This window comes from Fukomys damarensis, unplaced genomic scaffold (genome assembly GCF_012274545.1).
Source record: "Fukomys damarensis isolate Sample0158 unplaced genomic scaffold, DMR_v1.0_HiC HiC_scaffold_34, whole genome shotgun sequence".
Taxonomy (NCBI): domain Eukaryota; kingdom Metazoa; phylum Chordata; class Mammalia; order Rodentia; family Bathyergidae; genus Fukomys; species Fukomys damarensis.
In genome coordinates this window covers 12,953,056-12,974,945 of record NW_022900946.1, presented here as the reverse complement: position 1 = coordinate 12,974,945, position 21,890 = coordinate 12,953,056, and the positions used below count along the sequence as shown (strand labels likewise).

General features: G+C 37.5%; 1 protein-coding gene and 1 long non-coding RNA gene across 3 annotated transcripts in view; one reads left to right on the top strand and one right to left on the bottom strand.

Annotated features, from left to right (window-relative positions):
* The window catches only part of LOC104852401, a 42,353-nt gene extending 21,275 nt beyond the window's left edge, over positions 1-21,078 (top strand). The window contains exons 2-3 of the long non-coding RNA XR_777479.2: positions 19,736-19,781; positions 21,000-21,078. This is a non-coding gene — a long non-coding RNA (uncharacterized LOC104852401). The remainder of the gene's footprint in view (positions 1-19,735; positions 19,782-20,999) is intronic.
* Positions 1-21,890, bottom strand: part of Gspt1 (G1 to S phase transition 1) — a 33,900-nt gene that overhangs the window by 11,278 nt on the left and 732 nt on the right. The window contains exons 2-9 of one of the 2 annotated variants that reach the window (XM_010610007.3): positions 10,389-10,433; positions 10,245-10,286; positions 8,945-9,172; positions 7,585-7,618; positions 5,187-5,264; positions 3,293-3,473; positions 2,024-2,178; positions 1,721-1,861 (exon numbers count right to left, since the gene is read on the bottom strand). In XM_010610007.3, coding sequence (XP_010608309.1) covers positions 1,721-1,861; positions 2,024-2,178; positions 3,293-3,473; positions 5,187-5,264; positions 7,585-7,618; positions 8,945-9,172; positions 10,245-10,266 — 839 coding nt within the window. In that variant the 5' untranslated portion in view covers positions 10,267-10,286; positions 10,389-10,433. Of the gene's footprint in view, positions 1-1,720; positions 1,862-2,023; positions 2,179-3,292; positions 3,474-5,186; positions 5,265-7,584; positions 7,619-8,944; positions 9,173-10,244; positions 10,287-10,388; positions 10,437-21,890 lie in introns of those variants that run through there. The other variant, XM_010610008.3, reaches the window with a different exon arrangement.

Sequence of the window (21,890 nt, the reverse complement as noted above, 5' to 3'; positions counted from 1 at the left end):
AGGATGGCCATGGAAGACTGTTAAGAAGAAAATTGTGGATCCAGATGTAATCTTTTATTTTTTGGTACTGGGGATCAAACTTGGGAACTTGAGATTGCAAGGCAGGCAGCAGAACCACTGAGCTAAATCCTCCAGCCCCAGAAATAATCTCTTACATTTGTGGTCATTTTTCAGTGAGGATGTCAATCCAATTTCATAAAGAATAATCCTTCAATAAATTGTGCCTACACACATATATACAAAAGCAAAGTGAGCATAGACAGACTTTATATGTGAAAAATTCAAAATGAAGCATATATATTAACACAAAAAGCTAAAAAATTATGACACACTTAGAAGAAAATATAGGACTGATCCTGACCTTGACTCAGGCATTGTTTTAGGTATGATATGAAAAGAATCATCCACAAGAGAGAAAAATAGATAAACTGGGCCTCATCAAATTAAAACCCTTTGCAGCTGGGCGTAGTGGGGTATACCTGTAATCTCAACTACTCAGGAGGCTAAGGCAGGAGGATCACAAGTTTGACGCCAGCCGGGGTACCTTGGTGAAAGACTCTGTTCCAATATAAAATGTGTAGTGGGCTGGAGATGAAGCTCTGTGGTAGAGTGCTGGGTTCAATCTCCAGTACTCAAAAACAGAAGCAAACCAGGAGTGGTGGTGCACGCCTGTAATCCCAGCACTCGGGAGGCTGAGGCAGGAGGGTCGCTGTGAGTTGAGACCAGCCTGGGATACATAGTGAGTTCCAGGTCAGGCTCAACTACATAGTGAGACCCTGTCTCAAAAAACAAACAAAAAAACAAAACAGAAAAGCAAAGGTTGGTGACAAAGGTCAGTAGTAGAGTATTTGCCTTGCAGACACAAGGCCCTGGGTTGAAAAAAAAAAAAAAAAAAAAAAAGGCTCAAGGTACCGCTCAAAGTAGTGTTTAGCATATGCAAAGCCCTGGAATCAGTCTCCCCACCACCACCACCAAAAGAAAAAAAAAAGGAAAGGGGGAAAAAGTGACAAGCAACCTACAGAATAAAAGGAAATACTTGCTAATCATGTATCTGATAAAGTTCTTATATACAGAGCAGAAAGAACTTCTAAGACTCAAGACCCAGACATAAGTGGGGCACGCCTGTAATCCCAGCCATTTAGGAAGCTAAGAAGGTTTTCAAGTTTGAGGTTAGCCTGGGCAATTTGGTGAGACTCTGTCTCAAAATAAATTTTAAAAAGGGTTGGGATATAACTTAGTGATACAGCACCCCTAAGTTTGTGCTAACCCATGAAAAATCAACCCAATTAAAAATGAACAAAGGGGCCTATAGAGTGCTTAACTCAGTGGCTAAGTGTTGCCTAGCGTGTGTGAGGCACTGGATATACTCCCCGTGTTCTGTGTGAGGCACTGGATATACTCCCCGTGTTCTGTGGCATCTGTGGTAGAGCAGGGACAGGCACAAAGGTCTTGCTTTTTTTTAGGTACCAAGGATCAAACTTCGGTCCTTGTGCTTGTGAGGATGGCACGGTGCTACTAAGCTAACTCCCCAGCCGGGTCTTGCTATTTTTTAAGCCAAGGTTACAGCCAATATTTTCTTAAATTACTGATTAAAACATCCCCTCCTTTTTGGTGCCGGGGATCAAACTCTGGCCCTTGCGCTTGCGAGGCAGCAGCAGAACCACTGAGCTAAACAAATCCCTACCCCACCCCCTTTTAAAGGGAAATAAAGGTTACTTACATGTACCAAGGACAGAAATCTGATTGCTCTTTGAGATTTGCTCCAGTCAGTCCTGAGCAGGGCATAAAATGAATGTCCTTTTTGGGATTGAAGCCAACCTTTTTCAAAAATGGCACTAACTTCTCTTTACATTCTTCGTATCTATGAATATTTACAAGTAACTCAATTAAATGTCAACCAAATGAACTCTAGTTTCCTAAGTAAATTAAAGTTTAGGAAAACTCCAGTGAAATACATATACAATAACAGAAGCATCCTTTATTCTACCATTGTTATTTAAAACCCAGTGACAGCTAAGCTTACCTCTCATTGCTCCAATTTACTGTTGGATCATCCATCTTATTAATAAGTACAATTAAGTGTTTTACACCTGCTGTCTTTGCCAACATTGCATGTTCTCTGGTTTGTCCTCCTTTTTCAAATCCAGTTTCAAATTCTCCTTTCCTGGCTGAGATTACCTATTCCAAAATACCAAGTAATTTACCTTCAGGCATACTTTTCCACAGATATCAGAGGGTTTCCCAAGAAAATAGAAGCAAATGAGTTACAATATACATAACTTTGTCAGAATCAAATAATGCCTGGATGGCTTAAGATACACAAGTTTGGAGCCAAGCATAATAGCGCACACCTGTAATCCCAGCAGTTGGGAGGCTTAAGCAGGACTGCCATGAGTTTGAGGCTAGCCTGGTCTACAATAGTAAGTTCAAGGCTAACCCTGCCCCCACCCCACAAAAAAAGACTTGAATGATTGGGGCCCTGCATTCAATCCCCAAATGCCAAAAACAAATGAAGACTTGAGTGTTTCTTCCAACATCTGAAATTTTTTTTGAGACAGGGTCTCACTAAGTCCAGGCTATGCTCAAATTTGTGATCCTCCTGTCTCAGCATCCCAGAGTGCTGGGATTACTGGCACATGCCATCACACACAGCTTCTTGACAATGCATTTAATAATTTATGCGATCTAGTATTAGTATACCACTAACCTGTCAGGAATAACTGAGAGCCTTAAGCACATGCTACATTATCCATTTTCGGTGGGTTTAAACTAAGTTCTGACACACTAATAGACAGGAATGGGAGAGAAAAGTCAAAATGTAGTTTCAGAATTAAATTACAAAGATTTCTTAGCCAAAGGTGGCAGCACACACCTGTAAACCCAACACTCTGGGAGGCTAAGGAAGCTCAGGAGTCACAGACAGGAGTTTGAGCCTAGCCCTCACAATTCAACTGGCTTAGTAACATTCTGTCTCAGAAATTTTAAAAAAAATCTTTTTTGAAAGGCTGGGGATGTAGCTCAGTTCAGAGGGCTTCAGGTACGACAAATAAACAGGTAAGATTGGCCTAGTGATGTTAGTAATACAGCACTTGTCTTAGCACATAGCAAGCCCCTGGGTTCAGTCCCCATCAAAACCAAGATTCTGTGGGCAGGTTAATGCAACAAAAATGAAAATTGTGACATTATTACAATGCTCTGCAACGGAAATTCTAACTTTTAGAAGGCAAATTCAAGTATTTACAACACAAATTGGGCTGCTAATACACATATGGACTGAAAATGTTTCTCTTACCAGCACAGCCAAATCAGCTTGAGAGGCACCACCAATCATATTTGGAACAAAACTCTTATGGCCAGGGGCATCCAAAATTGTGAAATGCTTCTTTTCTGTTTCAAAATAGGCACGACCCACTTCTACTGTTTTGCCCTTGTCTCGTTCTTCCTGATTTGTGTCTAAGGCCCAGGACAAGTACCTAGAAGAATTTTTAAAGTAATAATTATACTGCTAAAAACGTTAAGTGTCTTGACAGATTTTTTTTTTATCATTTAACATGCAATTGACAACATCTAGCTTTATGTCCATCATATAAAAAGGACTGATGAAAATAACAGTTAAAAGATGGGCCCAGGGTCTGGGGATTTAGCTTAGTGGTTTTGCCGCCTGCCTCATAAGTGCAAGGTCCCGAGTTCAATCCCTGGTACCTCCCCCCGCCGCCCACCAAAATCTAAAAGATGGGCCCAGGATTTAGCTCAGTGGCGCTGTGCCTGCCTCACAGGCACAAGGTCTTGAGTTCAATCCCAGTACCCAAAGAAAAGAACAAAATGTGTATTACTATGATTCAAACAGAGCACTTAGCTATGCCCAGTCAATTATATATTTTATAAGCAAACATTGTAAACAAAAATAAGCTGACAATGCAGAAAAAGACAGTATTTAGTACTAATGCTAAAACCACTATGAATTCCATCATAATGAGATCCCTTATAGCTCATGCACAAAATACCACACAAATAATGATGGTAAAAAGTAGAAGTAGAGGACACCAGTCCATCATGTGCAAGTACTGGTTACTAGCTAAACATAATTTAGCATTACCTGCCCATGTAAGTAAAAATTATATAAATTTAAACAATATGTAATAATTTAGATATTATTTATAATTATACTTATATAATTTTACATAATTCCAAACTATAATAATGGTAGACATTTAATTCATCCTCTGAATTTCACAGCATATAATCCTTTTTTTAGCCTAATACTGATTAGAATATTCTCCCTTTAATACAGAAAAATACAAATATTTTTGAAATGACGAAAGTCCTCTCTCCCTCCATTCTTTTTTTTGGTGCTGTGCTGGGGTTCAAACCTAAGCCTTCATGATAATAGGCAAACCACTTAACACTTAGCTACACTCCCAGCTGAATTTTTAAAAATTCAAAGTAAAAGACAAGATTACAAAGCAGGAAAAAGGAACTCTCTCTCTCACCACTGATAGTAACCAATGTCAGTATTTCCTTCTATTCTTTTTTGCTTGCTAGTATTCGTTCATATTATGATCGTACATTGCTTCCCAATATCTCCCCAAATGACACTGCAACATAAATTCTATTCCTGCTTACCATAAACTTTATAAAACTAATTTCTTAGTGGTTATACAATGACCTAAATTAGTGGTTTATCATTAAACAGATATCCTACTTATTAGATGTTTAAATAGCTTCCAGATTTCCTCCATGTAAATTATGAAATCATTAGGAATAGATCTACCACATATTATGATGGAAAGGGAAACTTATGTCTTTGTTATGACACCATTTTAGACCTCAAGAATTTACGTTTACTTGTTTTTTAATTGACAGGGTTTCACTATGTTGTCTAGGCTGGGCTTGATTTCCTGGTCTCAACTGATCCTCCCATCACCGCCCCCTGAGTAGCTGGGACTAGAGGCATATGCACCACTGCGTCCAGCTAAGAATTTATTTTTTATTTATACACACACACGTGCACGCGCGTGTGTGTTTGGTACCGGGGAATCAAACTCTGGTTCTTGTGCTTACAAAGCAGGCGGTGGAACCACTGAGCTAAATCCCTGGCCTCAAGAATTTATATTTTAATTGGCTTACAAAACGAGTAAGTGGGCAGTATTTCCTTAAAAATAATTTACAGTGTAATGAAATTTTACCAAGTTTCTCTGTTTTTTTCTTTAGCTTCTCTTTCGTATTTTTCAAGTGTCCTTTTGTCAACCATTCCAGTCAAATACCTGAAAAAGATCAGAAATAAAGAATTACTCACAAATTAAAGAAGAAAACTCTATAAAGCTTTTGAGGGGAACTTCAACTCCAAAAAAAGGATATATATAAAAAAATAAAGTCTGTATACCCAGGGGCTGGGGATTTAGCTCAGGGGTTCTGCTGGCTGCCTCAAAAGCACAGGGACCCCAGTTCAATTCCCGGTAAATAAAGGGAAAACAGTACTAATTTTATAAGGGAGAATACTGATGGACAACACTTCAACCAACTAATCATGGCTAAGTCACTTGTTATTATGTAAAGTATAGTAATAAGGAAAGAATGATTTTTTTTGTTTGTTTGGAGACAGGGTCTTGCTATGTAGTTCAGGCTGGCTTCAAACTCACAGTGATACTCCTGCCTCAGCCTCTCAAGTGCTAGAATTATAGGCGTGCTCTACCATGTCCAGCTTACAGCATGATTACTGATATTATGTACTCTTGATAGAACACACTGAGAATATACTTCTGTGGTATTCTTGCCCCAAATGCATGACTTTGTTCTAATTGTGAGAAAATATGAGTCAAATCCAAATTAAAGAACATCCTATGAAATAAACTAAATAGTACTCTTAAGTCAATAAGGCCATGAAGATAAGGAAAGACTTGAAAAAATGTCACAGCTTGGAAACTAAAAAAAAAAAAAAAACAACTAAATGCAATGAGAAATTCCAGCATATAAAAAAGAAATTAGTGGAAAAATTGATAAAATTCAAATAAGGTCTATTCTTTTTTTTTTTTTGGTACCTGGGATCAAACTGGGGTCCTTGTGCTTACAAGGCGGGTGCAGATAAGGTCTATTCTTAACAGTATGCCAACATTAATATCCTAGTTTTGATGAGTATACTATGTTTATATAATATGCTCACATTAGGGTAGGCTAAATGAAGGGTGTATGAGAATTCTGTACTGTTTTTGCAGTCTTTCTGTAAGGGAAAAGAAAAAGTTTCTGGTGGTATTGGGGACTAAACCCAGGACCTCATGCCTGCTTAGGCAAATGCTCTACTACTATGCTACATCCTCAAAACTTTTTAAATTTTACTTTTAAGGTAAGGTCTAAGTAAGTTGCCCAAGCTGGCCTGAACTTGCAATCCTCTTGCCACAGCCTCCTAGAGTGCTGTGATTACAGGCATGTGCCACTATGACCAGTGCTCAAATTTTTCAGAATAGAAGTTTTTTTAAAGTAAATACTAATGGGGAAAAAAAACCAAGATACATCATGTAAAGGTACAAGATCTTAATGACGAATGTAACTGTACTGTATACCTAAAATGTAGCAATAAACTTAATGGAAAAGAAAAAAAAGTAAATACTAAACTGGGTGCAATGGCACACACCTGTACCTGTAATCCCAACTACTCAGAAGGCTGAGGCAGGAGGACTGCAAGTTCAAGGCCAGCTGGGCAACTTAGTGTCACTATCTCATAAAACAAAAAGGGCTGAGAATATAGCTCAATGGTAGATAACAATGAAAAAGTTTACCTTTTTCATGAAATTCATTGTTCCCAAATAAATTATAGATTCTCTTTGACTTACAATGGGGTTAGGTCCTATTCTATCATAAACTGAAAATATATTTAAAACATTAAACTTTCTGAACACTGCTTAGCCTAGCCTACTTTTTTTCTTTTTTAGGTATTGGGGATTGAATGCAAGACCTTGTGTTTGTGAGGTAGGTGTGGTGCCACTGAGCTAAATCCCCAGCCCTAGCCTAGCCTACTTGAAATGTGTTCAGAACGTTTATTCTATCCTACAGTTGAGTAAAATTATCTAACACAAAGCCTATTTTATAATAAAGTATTGAACAATTCATGAGCACTCACAGAAGGGCATTTTGTTGACATAAAATCACAAAATATACAATATACAAAAAACACAGTATACTGTATGGAGTACTGGTTGTTTGCCCCAGTAATCAATGACTGGGAGCTATAGCTTGCTGGTGCTGATGCCCAGAATCATGAGGAAGTATTATACTGCCTGGAAAAAGACAAAAAGTCATCAAGTTTGAAGTACTATTTCTACTGAATGCATTTACAGTAAACATCTAAAAAGACAACTCTCAAACACATTTAAGCAATGTTCATTAAAGTCTGATAGTGATTAAATTACTAACAGTGATCACATTGCAAAAATTACTTAGTATCTGCCTTTCCTAAAGGTGGTTTTATTAATTTTTCTCAACCTGGGATGACCTGTTTTATCTCTTTTATATGGCTACATGAATATTTACAATGTCTGAAACTTGCTCAATCAAATTAATACTATTATTTTAAAAAAGAGACAGACTTACATTATTTGTCCTCCAATAGTTGACTTGCCCGCATCTAAAAGTAATGTCAACAATATACAAATCACAGGTTAAAAAACACCACTACACTGCAAATACAACTGCAGTTACTTGTAACATGGATAAGTAGGTCTTGCAAAAGCAACTGAACTATAATAAGAATGTGGGAAACAAAGCCTAGTTACTTTCTCCCTTGGAAAATGTGACTAAGACTTGCTACAAGGCAATAATGACTTAGAAATATACTTTCCTGATAAGGAAATAGAATTTTTGAACACACTATTCCCCAACATTCAGGTAGCAGCACAGCAGTAAAGAAATGTGAACTGCATTAGTCTTCCCCTCACTTTAGCAAATAGGGTGTGTTCATTTACAAACTTCAAAGAAGTTTTTTTTCTTCTGAGAAAAGGTCTTTAGCAGAGGATTTAGCTCATTGGTGCCACCACCTGCCTTGCAAGCCCAAGGACCTGAGTTCAATATCCAGTACCTCCCCCCAAAAATAAAATAAAATAAAATAAAATAAAGGTGGCATCTGCCGGGGATTTAGCTCAATGGTTCCACCACCTTCCTCTCAAGCACGAGGTCCTGAGTTCAATCTCCGGTACAGGAGTTTAGTGTTTGTTATGGGGAAGGCAGACATAAATGAAAAACAGCATAGAATTTTTTGTGGGGGGTACCACGGATTGAACTCATGACCTTGTGCTTGTGAGGCAGGCATGGTGCCAATGAGCTAAATTCCCAGCAAAGGCACTGAATTCTGTATTTTCTTGTGCTAATCTGGGGATATGTTAGAAAATTAGAGAATATCTGACTTTAATTTGTTTTGCTAAACCAACAACTTGACAAGCACCCAGAAATACTCCAAACTATGAATTTACTTCATATAAAATTAAATAAGGTTAATTCCACTGAAATACAACTAAAGTCTACTTAAAAAATAAGTAGTGCTTTTCCTAGATATTATCATAGTGTGCCAAACTGTAAAGTACCTACAGACTAATAATACATTACATACAAATACAGAATTTTTTTTTCTACCAACTTCTATGCAAATTATTCACCTGCCCAAACTTTCACAACAAAGTACTTGTAATATTTTGCCAAGTCAAAAAAACAAAAACAAAAACAAAAAACCAAAAAACAAAACAAAACAAAAAAAAACAAGGTAATTTAGCATGTGTGAGTCCCTGGGATGAAACCCCACCACCACTTCCCCCATCCCCGCTTGCACCAAAAACAGTATCAAAACAAGGCATTTTAGATAATTCAGTTTAGTTTCACTGAACATCTCCAAATAGCTAAAATAAGATGTCCTATCCAATAATTTTAGTCATTTCTTATAAATACTGTGAGTGCTGCTTACCTACATGTCCAATGAATACTACATTTACATGTTCTTTCTTAGGAGCCCCTGGCGGTGCAGCCACAGATTTAGGTTTTGGTATTTCCTCTTCCTCCTCCATCATTTCCTGGGCACTTTCCTCAGGTGGCCTTCCATCCCCTGAGGAACTATCCCCAGGTTCTGCTTCATTAATTTCTTCTTTGTGCTCCCATGATTCTTCTGGGGACATTTCCGTCTCTCCATTTTCTACTGAATACAGACATTTTAACTTAGTATTCTTTTTTTTGGGGGGGTTGGTACCTGGGATCGAACTTGGGCCCCGAAACCACTGAGCTAAATCCCTGGCCCATTAATTTAGTATTCTGAAAAAAGATTTATCTAAATTGTAAAATACATACTTTAAAACCAGTGGAACTTCACATACATAAGTCCCATTCCCTATTGTCCAGTGACACAGAAGCAAGAAAATTTCTCAATAGAAATGGCTAATTGCTTTTAAGTTGGCCTCACTGCTGATATCAGAGCTGTCTCAGAGACTATGAGATCACTCTATTAGGCAGGCTTCATTTCTTAAGGACAAACCAAAGGTAAAACAGGAGAGCTAACATTCCCAACAGCCCAGTGATTCCAATGTCAAGATGACCTGACAGAAGGAAAAAGGAGAAAGTTTAAAATTGGAACCCAGGAAAACTGTGAGAAGATCTAGGAGATATATTTCTCTTTTTCCTTTTTTTGGCTTTTTTGGGTCAGAGTCTCCCTCTTGTCATTCACCCTGGCCTTAAATTCACTCTATAGCCTAGGCTGGCCTCAAACTCGTGATAATCCTCCTGCTTCAGCCTTGCAAGTGCTGGGATTACAGAAGTCTGCTACCATGTCCAGCTTTTTTTCCTTTTTATGTAAGACAAGTTTGGCTTCAACTCTTTTCCCCCCAGTTCCAGGGGATTGAACTCAGGACCTTGTGCTTGCAAGGCAGGTGTGGTGCCACTGAGCTTACTGGCCCTGGCATCAACTTTAATAAGCACCTTGAGAACATGAAACCCCTAAGAGTAATAAAATTATAAAAAAGAAATTTTCAAAGTAAATGGAATAAGCACAACCATTTAAATTGACTGCAGCAATACACTCAATTTTTTCCAGTCACTAAATTTATCAAGATAGTGCTAGTGTCCAATTACTTCTGCTTTATAAATTCTAACAGCAAAGACTCAATGTGTGTCTTGAGTGTAGCTGTTACAATAATCATAACATTTACATTTGCACCTTAAATCTGAAGAGTGAAAGAGTTCCATATTACTGTATTCATATAGTCAGAAATTCTTACCAACAGGTTCTGAAAGTTCCATGCTAACAGCTGAATTTGAACCTATAAATGAGATTGAAATATAGTACATATTTACAAAACAATATTTAGCTTCACTGTAAATAACTTAATGTTTTCTCAGTTAAGAGTCACATAAAAAGTTACCTTCACACAATAATGACTGTTGCTCTTCAGAGGATTCCACAGGCACTGCTTAAAAGAATGAAGTTCTGTTAAAAATCAGGATCTACACATCATTTTACTTTTAATACACAATAAAAACAGAACTTCAATAATACCACAAACCTCAACACTGAGATCAATAGCAGCTAACTCCGGTTTTCAAATAATAAATCTCTGTTAACACTTTAAAAAATCTACCAATTACAACTAGTTTTCAGTAATTGAAGTGTATTAATAAAAGAATGCCTACGCTCTTCTTTTACACATCTTTCTTTCCTTCAAAATGTTACATAATGTACAGCCCAGCACAGATGAAATTAGTTGGATTTGCTCAACAAATACATATCTACTTTTACAGAGTCTGTTTTGATAACTTAGTAGACCAAGAAAGCTATGATTAGTACTTTGTAAGATTCCATAATGATCTATCTTTTTTTAAATATTTTTTGAGACGGTTTATTGACTGTATAGTCCAGGCTAGCCTTGAACTCCCTACACAAGTGTATCAAAATTAACTGTCTTCTCCAAGTTTTACAAGTATTACCTTTCTTTTTGTCAAATATCCCCTGTTGAAAATCTCTATAATATAAAGTATGATGTACCAAGTTTTGGTTTTTTTGTTTTTTGTTTTGGTGCCGGGGATGAACTACGGACCTTGGCATTTGTGAGGCAGGCAGTGCCACTAAGCTAAATCCCCAGCCTTGTGCCAAGTATTTTCAATAAGAAAAAACACTGAGATAACTGGTAGGGTGGGCTGCCCTACCACTTTAGGAATCCTAATGATAACTGAGCTTTCTAAAGCCAAACTGACCACTCAGTACTTGCACCAAGTCTTAGATTTATGTACATAATACAGGTAATACATGCATAAAGCTGTAAGGGACTTCTCAGAACAGGGCCATCTGTCAAGAAACCATCTCAGTAGCTGAATAATGCAACATAGTGAAAATATGTTCATGGTTTTAGTTTTCAAAATGTCCTACAACTTATGATGTGTTTTAAGATTGTGAATCTTACAGAGATAAAGACAGCGTATGTTATCAAAAACAAAATCTTGATATAAATGAAATTATGAAATTAATGGGCTCAAAAATAAGTTACCAGTTTCTCCAGAGGAGAAAAAAGCTTGCCATGAAAACTTCAGACCAGGGATCACATAAACATAATGGCAATGTCCATGCCACCTGTGAGCTGACGTTTCTGGAATGTACCAGGAAAAAAACCACAGATATTTAGCCAAATGTTCTTTAAGCTCAATATAATTGTACCCAGTCTTCACAGATGCAGTCAATCCTTGCTCATTCATTCTACTCTTGTCTTAATCATAATGCCTATCACTCACTCATTCACTTATGTATTTAAACTGAGGATTTAACTCACAGCTTAGCACCAAGCTACATCCCTACCCCCTTTAAAATTTATTATTAAAAAATTTTTGACAAGGTTTCACTAAACTGCCCAGGGTAGGCTTGAACTTTGTGATCCTGCCTCAGCCTCCCAGCACGATGGGATTACAGGAAGGTGCCACCATGCCTGCTGTGATATCCAGATTTTACTAGTTACTAAAGAGGCTTCTCCTAGGTTGAAAGTCAACAGGACATTGTTTCTCACGTCCTGCATAGCTCCTATCTGCTCACGAAAAAAGTTAGAAATCCTAAGTAATAAAAGTATGGCTTCAAATTTTCCAGTGATACCCACTGTTCACAAACACCTTTACTAAGTATCCCCCCACCCCAGTACCCAGGATCAAACTCAGTACCTTGCATTTGTGAGGCAGGTGGCGGCACCACTGAGCTAAATCCCCAGCCCTTCATCATCTATTTTAAAAAATGGAACAATTCTAAGTGGGAAAGTTGTTGGAGTGTACTGTAACTACAACTGCTGCACCCCAAATTAAAAGGATTCTACTAAAGATAAAAGGAAGGTGAACACTGGGGATGTAGCTCACTTGGTAAAATACTTGTCTATCATATGAGGCCCTAGGTTCCATATCCAGCATCAAACAAAACAAAATGAAACAAAAGATAAGGTGGATAAATGAAATGGCCCTGATACTAGCTGGATTCATTACCACAAATTCTAAAACAAAAAGTGAAAAAATTTTATAAGACAGCTGGTCATCAGTACTACCTGACATTAAATATAGATGATAGTCTGAATCTTAAAATTGTTGGTTAACGAGAAGCAAACCTGCAAGCACTGATAGCAACAGGAGGTAACATCAATGCAGCCACTGAAAGGTTACTGGGCTCTCAGTCATCATAGCAGCATTTTTGTATCTTGAAAAAAATGTGATTTTTTTCCCCCCCGAGACAGAGTCTCACTATGTAGTTGAGACTGACCTGGAACTCACTATGTAGCCCAGGCTGGTCTCGAACTCACAGCGATCCTCCTGCCTCAACCTCCCGAGTGCTGGGATTATAAAACATGTGCCATCACGCCCGGCTAAAATGTGATTTATTTTTGATAACGGCTCTTAAATCTTTAAAATACCTGCTTTACTTCATTTTGACTCTTGGAATTTTGTGCTGTTATAAACAAGACCAACATGATGCACTTTAAGGTGGAGTGCAGTAAGACTGTGGGTTTTTCTGTGTCTTTCTTTTTTGGAACAGTGGGAATCAGTGCTTTCATTTAAGTCTAGTGCATACATCAAACACTTCTGCATTCATTGTGATTTTTTTAAAAGCATCACCTCATAGTTGGTGAACAGATTTGTCTTGTAGCTGTGCAAGTTATCTGCTTTTTAAACATTAGCCTATGGTAGTAATTTATATACAATAAAAACATTAAAAAGAAAAAAACCTGTTGGTTAAGAATGATCATGCGATGAACACAAAAGGTAACATTGTGTGATTCCACTTTTTAAAAAATAAATAAATCCATGGAGTCAGAACTCAGATTCTCATAGCTGCCAGAGCTGGGAAGATGGGGGAAATGAGGAATAATTGCTTAATGAATACACATATCCTTTGGGGTAATGAAAATGTTTGAAAACCAAATAGAGGCACCGATTGTGAATACACCATATACTGAATATACTAAATGCCAATAAATTATTCATTTTAAGTTTTTTTTTTTTTTTTTTTTTTTTAATAGACAGGGTCTTGCTATGTAGTTCAGGCTGGCCCTTGCAATGATCCTCCTGCCTCAGCCTTCTGAGTGCTGGGCTTATAAGCTTGGGCTACCATGACCAACTAAAATGTTTAATTTTATGTCATGTGGGCTTCTGCGTTAATCTTTAAGGATATAAACTTTTTTAAAAGAGATATTTTCATCAGGGTGTAGTGTTGCAAACCTGAACCCAAAACAGTTAGTTCAAGTCCAGCCTGAGGTATATAATGAGACCTTGGGGAGAGAGAGACAGACAAGACAGATGGACAGGCAGGGACAGAGACAGAAACTCCATACAGGTGCATACACCTGTGAGCCCACCACTTGCCAGGTTGAAGCAGATGGATTGTTGTGAGATCAAGGCCATCCTGGACTAGATAGTGAGACCCTGTCCTCAAGCTGCCCTCCCTCCCAAAAAAGAAATCTCCCTAACTGGGGATGTGGCTTAATGACAAAACAATTACCTAGCACACTAAAGGTTTTGGGTTTGATCAGTAACACAAAACAAATTTCTTTAATTGTAGTACACTAACCTTACCCAATTTTCTACATCTGTGCCATACCCTACACACCTTACCACCTTAAAGCACTAATAATATCTCTTCCAGGATAAGAATACCTCTTTTAATTATAGGCACCTATAAACTTATCTTAATTCTTGCTCCCTAGAAGATCGTAAGACTTCCAGAATGACTGTAAGGTGCATAATTTTCTGAAATATGGAAACTTTCCCCTGCTCTTGTAGTATCCACACGTTAGAACAGCGTAGACATGATCAATTTTTACTCAGTAGTTTCATACTCTGTTATCTTTTTGCTTCACTTTTCTCACCATACTTTGCCTCTACTATACTGCCATTTCTATGAAGGTTTGATAAAGATGATTTTAAATGTTAACTCTTGAAAAAAGCATTACAGGGTTGGGGATTTAGCTCAGTGATTCCGCTGCCTGCTTCACAAGCACAAGGACCTAAGTCTGATCCCCGGTACCAAAAAAAAAAAGAAGAGAAAGAAAAAAAAGTTACAGAAATGCTGTATTGATGAGATTAAAGTATATCTTAAATAAGGAACTATAAGTTCTCTTGCATTCAGGTGACCATAATCTCTCAACAAAAATTTCACACAAAAGTGTTTTTCTCCTACAGGAAATAGTAGAAAGTAGTAAAAGCAAACATTATAAGCAAAATCTGGGCTAGGGATGTAGCTCAGTGATAGAGAGTACTTAACCTAGCATGAGGGAGGCACTGGGTTTGAGTCCCAGAGCCTCAAAAACAAACAAAAAAACAAAAAACCTTTAGAACATGTTACAATGTCAATGAATTAAATACTAAACACTCTAAAAAGGCAAAGCCTTTTCAGGTGCGGTGGCACACCACTGCAGTCCCAGCTGCTTGGGAAGCTGAGGCTCGAGCTCAAGAGTTTAAGATAAGTATGGGCAACACAGCAAGACCCTGTCTCAAAAACTGAATGAAGTGGACTTGGAATTTAGCTCAGTGGCATCATGCCTACCTCATAAGTGCATAGGTCCTGAGTTTGATCCTCAGTACAAAAAAAAAAAAAAAAAGGCTGGGAATGGTGGTACACACCTATAATCCTAGCACTTGGGAGGCTGAGGTGAGTTCAAGGCCATGCTGAACTACATAGTGAAACCTTGTCTGAAAAAGCACCAAAAACCAAAATCAACTGAATGAGAAAAGCACAGTGGTATTGGCAATGGTGAACAGAACTGGTTAAAATACAGTGGTACTTCATCTTATGAACTTAATTTGTTTCATGATTTTGGGGGAATATGGTTTGCTGGGAAGATAGCCATGGTTGTGTTTGTTACCAGATGCAGAGTTTGTGAATGGAAAGCAAAATTTTGCCAAATACTTTTGTTTGCAAACTAAAGCCTTCATGAACCAAGGTATTACTGTAATTTGTTTTTTTGTTGTTGTTTTTTTTTTGAGTCAGGGTCTCACTATGTAGTTGAGACTGATGTGGAACTCACTATGTAGCCCAGGCTGGTCTCGAACTCACAGCGATCCTCCTGCCTCAGCCTCCCGAATGCTGGGATTATAGGCATGCGCCACCATGCCTGGCTATTACTGTAATTTGTATCAATACCTTTTTAAATGCTAAAAAATGCAATTACAAACTGTTACTTTAGACTAGCCTTTCCTACATAGGATGTCATTCTGCTACTTCTGGGAAACAGAAGATGCTATCTGTTTTTGGTTTTTTTTTCAGCTTTAATTGAGTTTATTGGTACATTTTAGGGATACAGTACAGTTACATTCATTGTTGGGATCTTGTACCTCTACATGACAAGTCTTGATTCTCATTTTTTCCCCTTACCCCTGCCCCACAAAGAATGGCTGCTATCAAGAAATCACACAATAACAAATGTTGGCGGGGTTGTGGGGAGAAAGGAACCCTTCTCCATTGTTGGTGGGAGTGCAGACTGGTGCAACCACTATGGAAATCAATATGGAGATACCTCAAAGAGCTTGGACTGGAGGTTCCATTTGACCCAGCCATCCCTCTGCTGGGTATCTTTCCAAAAGAGCTATGTGGTTTTTGAAAAGGTATCTCAGCTAAAAAGATTGTTTAATATAAAAATCACAAAAAGACTAACAGAGTCACTTCTTCTAGCAACAGCTTTGAAACCAATCCTAGATCTAATCCTCACTACTTCCACTTATTTATTTATGACATGACCTCACTAAGTTGTTTAGCTTTCCTAAGCTGTAATTTTTGCATCTATAAAATGGGCCAATAGTACTTAAACATCAAGAGAATACTGTGGAGATTAAATGATTGAGGCATATTAAACACTGGTAATTCTCAATAAATTACAACAAGTATCTCAAAGCCCTAAAATAATTTCATCAACCTTTAAGAATGAAACACTAGAAAGGCAAATTACAGGGCCACTCTTGTCAGAAAACCCATGCTGCTTGTAGTAATTAGCTCTAGGCAAGCTCTTTTTTCCAATAAACAGCATGATATGGCAGAAAGAGCCCTAAACTAGCACCCAGCAAATCCAGATTCTAGATTCAACTGTGTCATTAACTCTGTAAGTGACCTCAGTCATTCACTTAGCATCTTTGGGCTTCAGTTTCTTTATCCAAAAATGAGAAGATGCTATTACTTCTAGAGTCATTCCCAGCCATAACATTCTAAGAAGCTGTTTATTCAGTCGTTAAAACAATGCCTCATAACTCAATGAGTCTGTGGAGTATCTGAAATTCCACTCTATTTTTTAAGCAACCCTAAAAGTCTTATTTATGATTTATATCCCATCTAGTTTAAGCAATTATAAACATATTAAGATATATAAACCAAAATCATTACATATAGTCCCACTAACATACAAAAATAAGAGAAAAAATATTTTTCTGCTATTAAAAAAGAAAAACACACAAAGGAAATGAATACAAATTGCTTAGTTGTATGCGTTTTTTGTTTTTTTTTTTCAAGTGAACTGACATAAAATTATGGAATTGAGCATCACCACTCCTAGGATTAGACTAATATAAGATGCTGGAGAAATCCCTTCTGTTTCTCCCCAAGAATGGTTGAATTATATGGGAAATTGATTCCAATTGAAGTACAGTAACCACCATGTCCCCTTCCAACAAAGTCATTTACAAAGACAGAATACATCTGTAATCTAGCTATGCTTTATTAAAAACCTACTGGAAAAGACAAACCTTAAGAAGCTTTAATATCAATCAACAACTGACAACTAAATAGTCTGAGGACCTCGTAACAACAAAAAAACCTTCAACAAGTGACCACATTTTTGCTTCTCCAAGATTTTTATACACGGGTAGAATGATGCAATTCTAAACAAACTTGCCTAGTAAATATACTAGAAAGAATCACAGAAACTATGTAATAAAAGAGACGATAAATAGTGCAAGAAGATAACTTGTACTCTATTTCAGCAAATACTTGGCCAACTTAAATTAAAAACACAGAAACAGAGTGAAGTGTGGTGATGGACCCCTATAATCCTTGTTACCTGGAAGACTGAGGCAGGAGGAGAGGATCACAGTTTGCGGACAGCCTGGGTAACTCAGAAAGACCCTCTCTCTCAAAATAAAAAATAAAAAGGGCTAAGGATGTAGCTCAGTGCTGAAGTGCCTTGGAGTCTGATTCCCAGTACTACAAACAGAAACAAAAACCATAGAAACACCAGGAGGAAGAAATTTTATATGTGAATTAGATCTCAAAAACAAAAAGTACTGTATTCCAGAAAAAGCATAAAACAGATGTATCTTTCATTTTATGACTAAGATGACAAGACTGAAATGATTTACACAAGGCTCTTGAATCCTGAGCAGTTTATCTTCTCAACTTTGAAAGTTATCGGCATCCTTTGTATGGTCCTCTTAATACACTTTTCCACTACTGTAAACTAGTTATTTGATCCTTTTCTAGACTCTTGGAGGACTGCAACTTAGTCATCCTGACATCACTCCAAGTGCCTCACACTGCATCCTACTTTCGGGGATAAATGCTTGTTAATTAATTGCCAGTTGTATACATGTATATCTAAGCAAACAATTCCACCTCAGAAATGCTATTCTAATACTGTTAACTCACTCAAAAGATTCTCTCTCTTCTTTAACATTCCTTTCTCCTCGGACAATTCTATTTGAACACTTTAAAACAAAAACAAGCAGATCAAGGCTTAAAATTTATCCTATATATTTCCCTAACTTGACCTGATGCATTTTATTTGCTCTCTTTCTATACAATTTCAGAAAAGGTGAGAACAGAAAAGGTAAGAACCAAGAACAAATTAATGCAATAATGTATATACTAACAATGCTAAGTACAATCTGCTCCAAAGACTTTATGGCCAATCAAAATTTCTAACAGTTGAAACGGCTATTCAACCCACCACAACAGTAGTTAGTGCCATCACTTGTTTCTTAAATCTTTATTCTCCAGCCGTTCATACACATAGAATCAAGAGTCAAAATCTAATAAGCAGTAAGAAAGAAATAACTAAGGGCACTAAAATACTTATCACTGCAACAATCCAAGAATAATACTAATGATCTGCTTACTGCTCTAATTCCACTTAACATCCCAAGAACACCTGTATATTCGAACTGTTACTGTATATATTTCAGTCTTGAAGAAAAACAAATTAAGAATCATCATCTAGTAACCAACAGGTCCTTTACTATAAAAAAGCAACCTTTACTTTGATATTTTGGAACTCCTTTACTGTAGAGGTCCTAAAGAGATTACTTTTGAGAATATCTAGTGATTTAAAAGCATCCATCAAGTGGCAGTGGGCGCATAAACTTGGAACTAAAAAAAAAAAAAAAAACCAACAGTGAACTGCACACTGTAAAAGGGTGAATCCTACAGTATGTGCATTTACTGTGTCTCATTTTAAAAAAATAAAGCCCCTCCTTAAAAGAAAAAAGCATTCAGCAAAAAACAAACACAAAATAGAACACTTCTAAGATTTAAATTCTACAATACAAATTTGCTACATCTTAGATACAGTTTTTCCTCCAAGAAGTACTCCAACACTGGTTTTATTCTATTCTATACACCTTTTAATGGAAGGGTTCTGAGAGGCACAGAGTGGAATGGTGCAAGAACACTAACCCATTAACAGCACCTCAGTACTTGTTATCTGGTTCAAAGAGGCACAACAAATACCCAAAGCTACAAGTAACCCTAATTACCCCAATTACCTAACATTGCTAAAGCCACTTCTTGTTAATCTAAATAAAAAGACTGAACTAATTTAACTTTAAAATTAAACTTGAAAACTTATATATATATATTTAAACTTTATATATAAAATTTTATATATATAAAATTTAAACTTAAAAGATATATATATTGTTTGTTTGTTTTTTGAGACAGGGTCTCACTAAGTAGTTGAGACTGACCTGGAACTCACTATGTAGTCCAGGCTGGTCTTGAACTCACAGTGATCCTCCTGCCTCTGCCTTCCCGAGTGCTTGGACCATAGGCATGTGCCACCACGCCTGGCTAAAATAAATACATTCTATCAGAAAATGTTCACTGTAGTATACATTAAGCTTTGTCTCCAATATTTTCCTTCATTTTGGGTGTTCTATTTTAATAACAATCAGTTGATCAATTTACTTGGCTCTCTAGAGACTGCACTTAAATGATTCATGCGTAATTACACTAAATGTTCCTTTGGAAACCTATATTCTTATGTTTTCATAGAGAATCCCGACTTCTGACTTGGGATAGCTGGAGACAAGCATAACCAGTAAGTAGCCTCTCAGTGAAGGTGAGTGACACCACACAAAAGCTTCTTGTTCTACTAATGGCTCTAGGCAGCACTGTATTTCAAAAAAGGAGAAGACAATCTAGAAGAAATGATATATTCATCCTAGAAAGATGCATTTTTAAAAGTTATTTTAGAGCTCTGATCTCTAGGCTCCTTCAGAAACAGCTCCTCTGGCATCCAGTTTAAAAGCACGTTTCAGCTATGGCTTAACAAAAGAGGCAATAACCTCAGTGTCCATTTCCCTACTACAAAAAAGTTGCTAACTTTTTGGTTCCTCCTTTGAAAGTTTCGATCTAGCTGCTATTTCTAATTGTTTCTCTGCTTTTTCTAAGTACTGTACAGTGTACTGATGGTGGCATTAAATGGACCCAAATGGTCTGGAACACACAATCCAACAGGCCCACCTAACTGTATACCTTAATGTAGAAAATCTGTTCCTTTCCAAATAGGACATCCTAAACAAGATGATTTTTTTCCTTTGCATTACTGGGAAGTTGAATTCAAAGTCTTCACACTGAGCTATATTTGTAACTCTTCTTGTTTTAAATTAGTGTCTCACTAAGTCACTGAGTTGCCCAGGTTGGGCTCAAACTTGTGATCCTTCTGCCTCAGCCTCCCACAGTGCTAAGATTACAAGTGTGCATCGCCATACTAGCCATATACATTTTTATATATCTCCAACTTCTAGCAGTATCAGACAAAAGCCTTAAAACTACAACTACAAATTAGCAAATACCAGTAAGAGAAAAAATTACTACTCTATCAGAGGTGATGACTAGTCAACATTGACCATTCCAAATCATGGCTCTATAAACAGATGGCACTTGCTGACTTGGCTGATGCTTAGATATGCTGTAAATAGAGTCCCAAGTCTAGTAATACTGTTGCTGGTCATTCCAGAATAAAGCAAGGTAAAGGGTTGACAAGAAAGAAAAGGCCTGGATGAATGGAATCTACAAGACAAAGTACAGGGAAACAGGCACTTTTAGGAACTGAGAAGTAAACTAGTTTAGGTTGCCGAAATGGCTTGAGGTAAGCAAAGCAATAAAAGCTAAGCTTCCTTGTTAAAAACCAAACAAAAACAAAAACAAACAAACAAAAAAACAACCACCCATACAAATAAAAGAAATACCAAAGTCAATAAAACAACCCATTCCTCACAAAAATGTCTCTCTCTCCAAATTCCATCTTTTACAGCTCCCAAGTTTCTGAAGAAGCTGAACACCAAGAGCACGCTCACTAAATAAAGTATATTCAGCCTTGCCTTCCTTTTTCTACGACAATACCTATCATTCCCTAGGTAAGGGCCATTTGTGGGAAGAACACTTAAATTCACTCCTTGGACATCCTACAGAAATCAGCACCTGCAAGCATACTACCTACCACTGAAGCAGCCACTAAATCTATTATTGAGGACTGAACTTAGCTTGAAATCACAGAAAGTATGTTTCCTTGCCATAGTTTTGAAAGGTATGTGACAACTATAGTTTTAAGTAGTGCTCAAGTGTTTCAAGATATACACTTGCTAGATAAATAATACTTGATTGAAAACAAAGTGAGTTTTATACCAAACAACATAAGCAAGGTCAAGGATGAAAATGCCAAACGTGTCATTAACAAAGGAGGAAACTCAAGAAAAATGGCATGCAAACCAACGTAGTTTCCTACCAAACGTTAATATTTAGGTTAGTGATCTTAACTTCTGACACTTTTTGAACTTTTAAGCATACAACACGCCAAGGTTAAAAAAAAAAATCTTTGTATTGATAGCCAAGTTTCTGGCCGATCACTAGACTGCAATGCATCCTGGGATTCCTTCAGGAAGGTTCGGAGCTATAGACATGTGAAACGTAATTACACTTTCAGGAGTGGAAATTTCGACAGCAGCAGCTCTCTTGCTAGGCCTGAGGCGAAGGGACACTCGAGCACTCGTCCTCCCCAGCCCTTCGACTCTCTCGAGGGCCACCCGATTCCGACTGACTCCCGGCTCCATCAGTCTCCCCTCTGGGCCTTGCAGCACTGACTCCCGGGTGCCCGCGGGGGGCGGGCCTCGCCCCCTCCCTCCCCTGCCCTGCCCTCCGGCCCGCC